The following is a 12914-nucleotide window of genomic DNA, read 5'->3' as shown; positions in this document are numbered from 1 at the left end:
ATCAGAAACCGGAAAAAGGTACCATCGAGCCGGGGGACTGCGGAGCCGAGCGCTCTGTACGATAGAGATCGGAAAGGGGAGCGAGCGGCAGAGCCGGAAGGAAAGCCAAGACCTGAGGCGTTCAGGCAAGATGGCGGCGACCAAGAGGAAGCGGCGTGGGGGCTTGGCGGTTCAGGCGAAAAAACCAAAAAGGAATGAAAAAGATACCAAGCAGCCAGCTAAGCTGCGCGACATGGCAGAAGAGGCGGAAGAAGAAGAGAGAGACCGTATCCCAGGCCCCGTTTGCAAGGTAGAGCTTACATCCAGGTTACACCTGCGGCTCTACACGCCTTCCCTGGGGCTACCTCCCTGATAAGTGCTTTGGTAATTTCGGAGTAGCCTGTTACCGGAGCTCGGTTTCAGCTCTCGTCCGGGTCAGACAGGCTACCGCGCTTAGAGCTAGCTCTCATGCACGTGGCCGTCTTCTGGAGGCAGCGGCCGAGGAAGCGGGCTGGCTTCCGAACGGTTCACAGGGAAGCAACCTTTGGGGTATTCAGTCCCAGTGTTGTGTCTTCTGATTACTCCATTTCCCCCATTTGGGGTGGTATTACTTTTCCCTAAAGTTAGTTCTCGCTATTGAGTATATATCTTCCAATGGCTACTAGTCCCCCTATTCCGCCATAGTTAGCTTCTGTCATTCTGTGATCCTGAAGCTTGTCAGGCGGTCCTTTTTTAAAAATTGCTGCCCTTGGGATAATGGCTTTGACTTGTCTGATCAGGTTTTTAACTCTTAAGGGTTGATGAAAGCTAGACGAGGTAAAATGAACTTTTTTTGTATTCAAATATTTTTATATATGTCAGGTACTGTCCGAAGTTAGGTTTCCTCTGGTTTTGGAATTCTAAACTAGAATAGGACTTTCTTTCTGAAGTGTTGGGAGATTAGAAGAAAACTCAGAAATGCATGTAAGTTCATGGTTTGTATTCAGAAGAAGGTGAACACAAGTTGTTGGGCCTAACTTCCATTCCGTAAGCTAGATCCAGTACTTTGGAGACAGAGGTGGTCTTTGATTTGTTTCTGTTTTTGATTCTATTTCTACTTTCCTGGCCCTTAGCATAGTACTCTAGCAGGTAGTAGGTGATAAATGACCATCTGTGGTGGAAAGCACTAGGAAAGGAGTTAGCTCTGAGGAATGAAAGATGAGTTTAAATTCTAGCTTTACTGATGGTTAATGTCCATGTTTTGAGCTCTTTTGTCATCTGCAAATTAAGAGGAAGAAAATGTGCTTTACTTTTTGAGAAGAATAAGCTGGACTGCTAGAGGATTTTTAGTAAATGTTAGTGCTCCCACTCTTCCCTTAACCTGGAAGGAAATACAATAGTATCTATGACCTGGGTCATTGTATGAAAAATTTCCTGGAAGTACAGAAGATAGAAATTACTTTTACCCTTGGACAGTCATGTAAGGGATCATGAAGGATTTATTCCTTGAGTGGATTTCAAAGTAGGGGCACATTTCCAGTATTCAGTATTCAAAAATGAGAGGGAACTATATGAGGGCAAAGAAGAAAAAGTGATCAAAGGCATTGATGTGGAGGGAAAAATGCTGAAAATCTAAAAAATAGAGCCAGATTAGCTAAAAGGTAGGGTTGATTTAGGGCAGTAGTGAGGTAGAAATAGAAATATATTTTAGAATCCAGTGTTAAAGCTATGTCATATTGGAGTGTGTTTAGAAAATCCTGGTGGGTTAAGGATGTGATTGAAACAGTGCTTTAAAAAGACAAAGCTGGTGCTAGTCTGCCAGACCTATTGGAGAAACTCTTGTCCAGGAAGGCTAGCCATTTTAGGAGATTTAAGAAAATAAGAATCTGAATGTGGGCACTGTGAATAGGAAGGCATTAAGAGAAATTGACGGCATTTAGTAGTGCTTATGATATAGGAGAAACAGGCAAATAGATAATTCAAAGCCAGGGGGATGGAAATGATGGTTGCATCATTAGAAAAACAGGAAACTTACTAGATTTAAGATTTAGTATTCTAGAGTTGAATTTGAGGTATTAAGTCAAATACTTGGATTATTAGGAGTGGAGAGAGTTCCTTACCTTTCTATAGATTTGGCAATTAAAGTTACGGAATGATTATGAGAACTCTGTAGTGAGACTGAAACCAAAAGAGGACTAGGAAAGAGTTTTTCAAGTCAGGAGGAGGAATCGGAGAGGTGGAAGAAGAAAAACCAAAAATGAAGAAAGTCAAGGAAGGTATTTCTGGGAGGGAGCCGTGGTCAGTAAATACCACTGAGAGATTGTCAGAATTGTTTAGCCTGTTACCTGGAAGTTTGTAATGAATATTATTGTGTCTCTACTTACTTACATACAAGGAGTTAACTTTTCCATTGGCTGTGTTATTTTATCAGAACCATGGGCTATCTTTAGCTTGTTTTTTAGATAGGGGATCTAAATTTTGAACATTAAGATAAAATGGGAACTTTTCAAGTTTCCTTTTTTGCATCATCACATGTTGCCATGATGCTTTACCATTTCTATCCTATCCTATATGACAGATATGTTGTATTATCTGTCATGTAGAATAGAAATGGCAAAGCATCTCAGTAAGGGTTTTATGCGGTTCTTGCCTTTGTGTCTTTATTGATTTGCTTGCTTGTTGACTATCTTCCCACATAAGAACAATGACTGACTTCTGGTAGGAACCTAGTAAATATTAAATTAATATTAAAGTTTTCTTGTGAAAGGAATATTGACTGAGGAGTTTGTTCTGGGTTCAGGCGTGGAAGAATTCTACGTATAGTGAAACATCTCAGTTCTCTGAATTACACACATGGGAGAGAGGCAGAATTAAGGATGTAGTCTTGATACATTAGAGGGTGATGGAGTATTTAAGAATTAGATACTTCTAAAACTATCTTTAAAAAAAAACAAGGTATGGGGTGCCTGGGTGGCTCAGTGGGTTAAATCCTCTGCCTTCGGCTCAGGTCATGATCCCAGAGTCCTGGGATCAAGTCCCGCATCGGGCTGTTTGCTCCTCTCTCTCTCTCTGCCTGCCTCTCTGCCTACTTGTGATCTCTGTCTGTCAAATAAATAAAATCTTTAAAAAACAAAAACAAAACAAACAAACAAACAAAAAACCAAGGTATGAGTATGAGATTTTAAAATCTTAACATTTTCTTTTTCTTTAGGGCAAGTGGAAAAATAAGGAACGGATTCTTATCTTCTCTTCTAGAGGAATAAATTTCAGAACGAGACATTTAATGCAAGACTTGAGAATGTTGATGCCTCATTCTAAAGCAGGTGCCTTTATATCATATACTTTTAAAATTCTTATTTATAAACTTGTCTCTATATTCTCACTTTAAGTCATTGTTTAACCTTGTCACTTGTTCAGCCTAATCAGGTAAAGAACTCTTTTGCCTCAGAACAATGACAAGATTTTTTCAATTAATATTTTGTTAGAAATACTTTATTCACTAAACATTCCCTTCACTTTCTTAGATATCCTACTGTTATCAGAACATTTCCTGAAGGTCCAGGAATGCCTTAATTGTAATGTTCTCAGAGGTCATGATCTGGTTGTTCTTCTAAATAATTGAGGACTTTGTGTATCTGCATTTTCTTTTTCTTTTTCTTTTTTTTTTAAGTTGGCTCCATGCCCAGCATGGAGTCAGTGCAGGGCTTGAACTCAAAGCCCCAAGATCAAAACCTGAGCTGAGATTGAGTGTCAGATGCTTAACCACTGAGCCACCCAGGCACCCCACTATCTGGCATTAAAAACAAAACAAACAGAAAAACCTGTTCGTATTTAAAAAGTTAGTGGGCTGGAGTGGGATTTTAAGCACCTTTAATTTGGGGCTCAACCTACATCTAAATGCCAAGATATTCTCTTTAGCAATGGTGTATCTTGCAGGCAAGTGAAGTTTCAAGTTTAGAACTGTGGCAGTACCATCACACAGCTGTTTTTGTGCCTGTGTTGGGAGGAGCTTTTGGCTTTCATTCTAGGTTATAGCTTTGTTCCTTAGAGCACTGTTTCTCAAACTGGGGTCTGCTCTTATATCTTCATATCTCTGAAACTCAGAAGAGATTTAATTTATATTGTTGCTTTTTTTTTTTTTCTGTGATAATCTGAAACAGTTTTTTCAATCCATTTCCTTTGGTTCTAATTTTAGTTTCTTCAGTGAGTGTTCCTTAAACTGCAATCCTAGAACATAGTTCAGTTTGTGAAAATGTTCCCATATGTGAAAGGGACCTACACAATATGTAAAGTTGACGAGAAACACTGCTTAGATCATACTTTATGATTCTTGAGAACTATTTTCTAGTCATTTTTATAAAAAATGAACAAGATTTTTAAAGAGGTCATGTGTTTTTAGGTCTAATAATTTTGAAAATTAATTAAATCTCTTTTAAACTGAAGATTGTAAAAACATTTAAAATACTTTTTTAGAAAGCATGTGTGATATGTTTGAAGTAGCTTTGAAATCTTTTATCTACTTTCTTTTTTTCTTTTTATAGATACAAAAATGGATCGTAAAGACAAGTTATTTGTCATTAATGAGGTAATTTTAGATCGTAATTCAAGTAAAATATTCTAAGAACTCTACTTAGGAATAAAATATTTTGGAATACTAAAGATTGTTCATTTAAACAATAAGTCAGTTATTCAATGACTTTTAAAAAAATATCTTTATTTATTTATTTATTTATTTGACAGACAGAGATCACAAGTAGGCAGAGAGGCCGGCACAGAGGGAGAGCGGGAAGCAGGCTCTCCGCTGAGCAGAGAGCCCGATGTGGGGCTCGATCCCAGGACCCTGGGATCATGACCTGAGCTGAAGGCAGAGGCTTAACTCACTGAGCCACCCAGGCGCCCCTATTCAGTGACTTTTAAATTGTTTTGTAAAAGATAACTCAAATTTTTCCTGACTCCAGTAATCTGCCTTATAAATTTTTATATATATATACTCTCTATATCTTACAGTTTGAATACTGACAGTTTATATACTGTCTGTATCTCACTATCTGAGTCTCACAGTGATTCAAAATATGTTATTTCTTGATCATTCTTGTATTTGTCTTATTTCACCAAACATTGAAATTTCTGGAAGACAAGGATTATATCTTTTTTTCTCATTATATACAATACAGTGCTAAATTTATAATGGGTACTTAATATTTTTTTCAAAGATTTTTTTTTTATTTGACACAGAGAGAGAGAGAGCGAGAGCGAGAGAGCACAAGTAGGCAGAGAGGCAGGCAGAGAGAGAGGGGGAAGCAGGCTCCCTTCTGAGTAGAGAGCCTTATGCGGGGCTCTATCCCAGGACCCTGAGATCATGACTTGAGCCGAAGGCAGAGGCTTAACCCACTGAGCCACCCAGGTGCCCCTATAATGGGTACTTATTAAAAACTGTCAACTTGTACAAAATAAATAAAAAGTTCATATTTTTAAAACCACACATTTTAGAAAGTATTTTGTCAGTATTAAAGGTGAAACACATGGTAATTGCTCTTAAGATACTACAAATTATTAATAGGCTAATTTTCAAAGTGTTGTTGAAGATACTAAACTTATATTTTAAAGCTAACTTTTAAAAATTTAGAGGAATTATTTAAGATCGTTTTCTTTCGTGATTAGCAAGGCTTCTTTTATTCATTTAGCATGAATTTTTGAACTTCTGTTATAAATGGCCTTACTCTACTACTGTGGAACCTGTTTAACAGAATAATGCCCCCTTTCATCCAGTGGAGCTTACATACTAATGGGGGATTCAGTCCATGAACAAGTATAATTTCAAGTGAAGATAGGTGAAAAAAAGTTATGAGTTTCTAGCAGTTGAAGCTTGACTAGAAAACAACCAACTTAGTGTTGTTGTTTGTTCTAAGACCAATAAGAAACAAAAACATTGGACCTAAGAGTTTTTAAAGCTGTTAGGTTTAAAGTCTCAAGTGGTTGAGGTTGATGAGTACTATATTAGGTAGTTTATGAATGTTCTAGTAGTATAAGCTTTCAAGATGTTGAAGTTTAATTCAACTTGAAATATGTTTTTTATACTTCTGCCTTTCACCAGTCCCTTAGTGATTTCACAGAATGGAAATCACAGAAATGATAGTACAGATTAGGAAGAAAAATCTCAAATTTCTTGAGCTTAAATGCGAAAGAGTTAAAAATAAAAATAATCATTATAATGGATGTAGTTGGCTCTTGAAGGACTCTATTTTCCTAAGATTGATAAGGCTAATTTTAGTGTGCCTTCCCCCTCGGGTATCTTTTTTTGCTCTTTGGGGATTGTATGTGGGAGTATGGTTGAAGATAGAGGCTCCCAGTAAGCAGAAGAGAGACCAGAGTATCTAGTTTACTTTAGAATACCTAAGGGAAACTTGAAATGTTTCTTTTTGTGAAATTACCTAGATTTAGACCTTTGTAGCCTATTAGCCTGTTTTAGTATTTTTGGAGGAATATAGGTATTGCTTTGGTTCTCATTTTTACTATCTACTTCATTTTTCCATACTTTGTTTAGGTTTGTGAAATGAAAAACTGCAATAAATGTATCTATTTTGAAGCTAAGAAAAAACAGGATCTCTATATGTGGTAAGATAATGTGTTAAGGAAGATTTAGGGGAACTGTTCTTGTAAATGGACTTACTCTTTAAATCTCTTAGGGTATAGACTCCTTTTAGTCTTACATAAAAAGAAGGGGCCAGGGGATGAAGCAAATTCATTTGGTTTCACAAAAGTTGAAACCTTTAAAGAAAGTTAAATGTGTGGATGTTACAAACATGTATGGTGTCTTTTAAACTGAGGTAGTAAGAATTTACTACATTCTAAATTCTAATTAGTTGAAAAATTTCATATTTTTTAGGCTTTCAAATTCACCTCATGGGCCATCTGCTAAATTCCTCGTTCAAAACAGTAAGTTGACTCAGTTTAAGATTTTTTTTTAATGACAAAATTGAAAATGCTCTTTTGGGACAATTGTGCTAAAGTTATAACTACTTTTATTGGTATATTTTTTTCTAGTCCATACCCTAGCTGAACTAAAGATGACCGGAAACTGTTTGAAAGGTTCTCGGCCCCTTCTGTCTTTTGACCCTGTAAGTTCCTCATTAGTATATGAGGTCTAATTTTCTTACTCTGAGTGGCTGTTTTTTAGTGAATATGGTTTGTAATTCAATTTACCAAAAAATCCACAATTTTAAACAAAACACTGCTGTTGTCAAATAATATGTTCACTTTATTTTTATAGGCTTTTGATGAATCACCACATTATACTTTGTTAAAAGAACTCTTAATTCAGGTAAATAACTTTTCTAGAAAGTATTTTCAGTAATATAAATGTGTGTCTCCTTTGGACTTTTTGTTAATTTAGCTATCTAAAACATGCATGATATGTGCTAGAATAAGACATTAACTTTTCTTTTTTCTTTTTTTTTTTAAACTAGATCTTTAGTACACCACGATATCATCCCAAAAGCCAACCGTTTGTGGACCATGTATTTACTTTCACCATTTTGGATAATAGGATATGGTTTCGGAACTTTCAGGTTAGCTTTAATTGATTTTTAATTATACTTTGAAATGAAGTGGGGTATATAGCATCTGTAAAAGATGCAAATAATAAGTCCTTTTGTTTTAAATAGTTATTTGCCCCCACAGACTTGTAGCAGTTAACTGCTGTCTCATACTTTTCCTACTTCTCTACTTAGTTTTTTCCAATGGCTATCAGTTGGTTTTGGAGTAAGGGTTTGCTAACAAGCAACGATATATTCAGTAAGATACAAATTTATCTCTAAAAAGGTTGGAATCTATAGGTGGAGGTTGTTAAGACTTAGAAGAACATGATCTCTGTAGAATGCATTCAATGAGAACTGTGAGATAAGTCATATAGTGACTCGTTTAGGAGGAGAGGTGATTCTTAAATCTTGAAGCAGGAGTTTGGCAGGATAAGAAGTCAGAAAGGTAGAGAGGCGTGCTTGCTTCGGCAGCACATACACTAAAAAAAGAAAGATAGAGAGGTGGAAGGAACAGCTTGTGAAGTAATCTGGGCTCTTTCCTTTATGTATTATGTTGGATACCCTGCAGTGTGACTTAAACATAGCCCCGCAGCCTCTGAGGGCAGACATACCTGAACCAACAATGTTGTGTTTGTATTTGTAGTTCAGAAGTTGCCTCTTAATTCCACAATCAGAAGCCATTCAAAAGTAAATTTGGCCATATATCCTTTTATATACCATTTAATCTAATTTGAATTAGACATATAAATACAATTTGGTGGGGGGGCGCCTGGGTGGCTCAGTCCTTAAGCATCTGCCTTTGGCTCAAGTCACTGATCCCAGGGTCCTGGGATCAAGCCCCGCATCAGGCTCTCTGCTTCTGGGAAAGCCTGCTTCTTCCTCTCCCACTCTCTCTGCTTGTATTCCCTTTCACTCTGTGTCTGTATCATAAATAAAATCTTTAAAAGAAACAAATAAATAAATACAATTTAGGGATTGACTTACATTTTAAAAGGGTTATCCATAGAGTGCTTTCATACATTTTGTTACAGTGGTAGCAGTTTTAAAAACTCATTTAACCACAGTTTTTCAAGAATACGTGTGCTGTGAGAAGCAAGAGAAGGACCAAGTTGAAATTACTAAATTTTGAGAGAACTCCCTGAAAAAAGTTAGTATTTTCTTGTGACAACTACCTGTAACTAGTAATATATTTCAGAAAGTACTGAGAATTTGGCACTTGCCAAGTTTCACTTCCCCCTTAATTTAATTGGTTTTCACTTCTTTTAGGCATATTTGTAATAAGGTTATAGCCAGTTTAACTTTAGCGAGTAGTATACCCAAACTAAAATGTTTCCTTTTTATTAAAGATAATTGAAGAAGATGCTGCTCTTGTAGAAATAGGACCTCGCTTTGTCTTAAATCTCATAAAGATTTTCCAGGGAAGTTTTGGAGGACCAACTTTATATGAAAATCCTCACTACCAGTCACCAAACATGGTAAGCTAGTTTTGTTGTTCAGTGGTCCCTTGACGCCCAGAACTTGCTGGCCAAAGCAGTTCTGTCAAGTGATTTCTGTTAACTGTGAAACTAATTTTTTTTTTTTTTTTTTTTTGCTGCATACTGTCTTGCAAATTACTACTTTTTTTTTTAATGACAAGAGTGAAGGGAAAATAGGGCTCACAAGTGAATGTCCATATGTAGTATGTTTTTATTTTGAAAGCATCTGATATTTTGTTGTCTTTAGCATCGGCGTATTGTAAGAAGCATCACAGCTGCAAAATACAAAGAGAAACAACAAGTGAAGGATGCGCAGAAAATGAAAAAGAAAGAACCAAAGACTATTCTTCCACATGATCCCACTGCAGATGTTTTTGTTACACCAGCCGAGGAGAAGCCAATAGAAATACAGTGGGTAAAGCCAGAGCCCAAAGTCGATTTGAAAGCAAGAAAGAAAAGGATTTATAAAAGGCAAAGAAAAATGAAACAGAAGATGAACAGTAGGAATGCAAAATGAATCAGTGGATAACTAACTTTTCAGTAATTTTATATTTATTTTGTATTCAATGTGTAAATACATTTTATTATCCAGGACTACCTTATATCTTACTAGTGTGGCAATTTAGACAAAGAGATATCAAATTAAAATTTGTGGCTTCAGTGGTGTGTATGTTTTTCTGAATGTCACAAAAACTCATCAGTTCATTTCTGTTTTTCTTTTCAAAGCTTGTTTGGTATTACTGAAAATTCAGCACACTTCAGGTTTAGGCTTGCTTTCTTGGATTAAAATTTTGGGTTTAGCGAAGCTGAAATTCAAACATTTATTGGGTCATTATTACTTGTAAAGCAATGAATTAGGTACTTAATTTCGGATGATAAAGTGCAGATAGATTGGTAGAAAAAGCATCTTACTGAGAGTCTCTGAGTCCCAATGAATGAGGCCTTGGAAAAGCCAGACCTTGATCTTGATTTCTCACCTCAAGAAAGTACAATAGGGGGCGCCTGGGTGGCTCAGTGGGTTAAGCCGCTGCCTTCGGCTCAGGTCATGATCTCAGGGTCCTGGGATCGAGGCCCGCATCGGGCTCTCTGCTCAGCGGGGAGCCTGCTTCCTCCTCTCTCTCTGCCTGCCTCTCTGCCTGCTTGTGATCTCTCTCTGTCAAATAAAAAAATAAAATCTTTAAAAAAAAAAAAAAAGAGAAAGTACAATAGGATGTCTGGGTGGCTCAGTCAGCAAAGCGTCTGCCTTCAGCTCAGGTCATGATCCCAGGGTCCTGTGGTTGGTTGAGTCAGGCATCATTGGGCTCCCTGCCCAGCAGGGAGTCTGCTTTTCTCTGTGCTGCCCCCTAGAGTAGGTGTGAGCTCTCCCTCTCTCTCACAAAAATAAATAAAATCTTAAAAAAAAAATTTACAATAAATTTTAGGTTCTGAGAATCAAATGAGTTAATACGTTTGGAAGTATTTGTAGGTTACAAATTTAATTTAGAAGCAGTGGGTATAAATGATAATTTAATAGTAAAAGGAAGAAAAGTGGAACAGTAGTTGGAGGGCACTGGAATACTGAGTTGATATTTGAGTTACTTCCCTAATGAAGGAACTGAAGTGAAGAGCACAGGGCTTACCCTCCTAGAGGTCAGTTAGTAGGAGGGAAAGACAAGATTCTGGGTGCCAGTGGCTGTGGACAGGTAGGTGGCCGCTGAAGAGACTGAGAGATGTGCAAATGTGTATATCGTGTGTGGTGTTCTGTCCTATTAATCACTTCCCCATGTCTTTATTATACATGACTATTGCATCGTGTTCTACTCTGCTATACTGTACTATCTGTCTCTTATGGGATATTACAGTATTTCAGGTATGGATGCTTATGGCAAACATTTCTTGACATAAATTATTTTGTACCACCTTGTGGTTTCCTGTAAGTGGAACTCGAGTGAAAAGATGCCCCCCTAAATACTGTACTTCACCAGAGGTCAGTGTTCATCTATTTACTTGTACCCTTGTATAGTGAAATAACTTTTGTCAGTTTGGTAGGTTAAAAAAGAATACCCTTTTTTGGGTAGATACTGGTTTTTCTTTTGTGACTAATCTTGGTTTTGTGTGGTAGTTATCTTTTACTAATTTGTAAGAATTCTTCTATGGCAGGATTACTCTAGGTATCCTAGTTCCTCACTTGTATTTTAAATCTGTAGGCAGAACAATCAATTTTCCATTATATTTCATTTTTTCTTAATTTCATTTTTTCTTGAATGTAAAATTAGGCCACTTTATTCTGAAATAGTCTATATCTTGAAATCTATACTAAGCAGGTAATTCAGTTCAGAGGTTCACTTTAAATACTTGTGCATAGCTAGTGAAGGCCAATTTTGGCTAAGTGCAGGGGGAGAACAAGCTTATTTATTTAAGCAATTGAATACAGCCCGGGATGAAAAGAAGCTGTATTCAGGATTTGTATTTAAACACCCACATCCCAAGAAGTTAATTATAGGTTATAAAATAGACTGGCTCAACAAGTTGTTTGAATGAAGACCGAAACTTTTAAGATTTTCTGAGGTGTGTGTCGTAGAGTTTTAGTGGCATTTCTTTAACGATTTTGATGATCAGTTTCTACATATCTTCCTGTCCCAAATTACTTCCCTTTCATGATGATTTATATGTGTACCTCATTTGAATGAGAATTCCTTTTTTTTTCAACTCATGTTCATTGAAAAGTCAACTTGTTCAATAAAGATAATCCTTTAAACTGAAATTTATATCCAGTGTAATTGTCTCTTTATTTCTTTAACTGTTAACAGGCAGAAACAATTTACTCTTCTCTCAGGAGGAAAAATGCAAGTGACTCGGTTTTTAAGCAAAACCAGATGCAGTTGGAGGAAGAAAAATTCTATTGTCACTTTTTATCCCCCTACCCCTAACCCCATTCTCAAATGGGGAAAGTTTCCATTTTCACCTTTATTCAAACTTCTCAGTCCCTATCCATTATCAATTTACAAACTAAGATGGTGTATAGTATCTTCTTTGAAAAAGAGGCAGGTGTGTAAATTTCGAGTATGAGTTGGTTGAACAGTGGTGTGTGGAGACTTGATGAGGTTTGGGGTTGGTTTTGATTGTGCAGTGGGCAGGGTATTAGGGAAGCAAGGAACCACCTTGTACAATAAGACGTTAGCAATAGAGCCAACCCTTCTCTTTACACATGGTTGACAAAACCTACACCTAACAATTGACCTATGTAAACATTCCACATTACAGTGAAATATATTGGTGTATCTATTAAACCAATGTATTTTAAGGACAGGATACTGTTTTGACACCTTATCAAATTGGAACAGTTGTACGGATCTCCCATGCTGTAATAACGGTGTGTCGGTTCGATCAACAAAAACAGGTTAAATTAAATACTATCCCCTAACAGCATTCTTAACAATCTAGGAAATGCAGGCTTAGAAACCAGAAAGTGTTAGTGGATGGGTCAGCACAATTTTTTTCATACTGGTGGTGAAACATTTGGTATGTTATTTTTAAATGTGTTGATGGTCTCTCAAATTTTCCACTTTAAGGCATCCTATTTACTGTTACTTGATTGCCTATTGGAATGAGCAGTATTAGAGATCGCGATAAGTGGCAGCTGAAGAGAATTGAAGTTAAATCCTGCATTGGTTCACCTGAATCCTGCCATTGATCATTTGGGGAGGCCTGAGCAAAACACTCGACTACTTCGAACCTAAGTCGCCTCACCCGGAAAAACGGGGGTCCACTGAAAAATCGTCTTCAGAAGACAAGGTGCTTTCCGGAACCTTCTATCAGACTCCTATCAGCCCTCCGGTGGCCAGCCCAGTTAGTGCTCCTTACACAGACCGGCTACTGTGCCCCTCACAATGACGCCCGCCGTGGCCCCGCCTCCCACCTGTCGGGGCCCCGCCTTCATCTCGCCGCGGCCCCGCCTCCCACC

At 37.3% G+C, this 12914-nt stretch overlaps 1 protein-coding gene across 1 annotated transcript; it reads left to right on the top strand.

Moving 5' to 3' along the window:
• Positions 1-15: 15 nt before the first annotated feature.
• On the top strand, positions 16-9668 carry BRIX1 (biogenesis of ribosomes BRX1). Its single transcript, XM_044232895.1, has 10 exons — positions 16-289; positions 3170-3281; positions 4500-4543; positions 6503-6573; positions 6845-6894; positions 7003-7076; positions 7229-7279; positions 7425-7526; positions 8843-8971; positions 9219-9668. Exons 1-10 carry the CDS (start codon positions 131-133, stop codon positions 9486-9488), a joined length of 1062 nt encoding a protein of 353 aa, XP_044088830.1. The 5' UTR covers positions 16-130; the 3' UTR covers positions 9489-9668.
• Positions 9669-12914: the final 3246 nt, after the last annotated feature.

The sequence above is a fragment of the Neovison vison genome, chromosome 1 (assembly GCF_020171115.1).
Source record: "Neovison vison isolate M4711 chromosome 1, ASM_NN_V1, whole genome shotgun sequence".
NCBI lineage: Eukaryota > Metazoa > Chordata > Mammalia > Carnivora > Mustelidae > Neogale > Neogale vison.
This window is presented reverse-complemented; position numbering and strand designations above follow the sequence as displayed.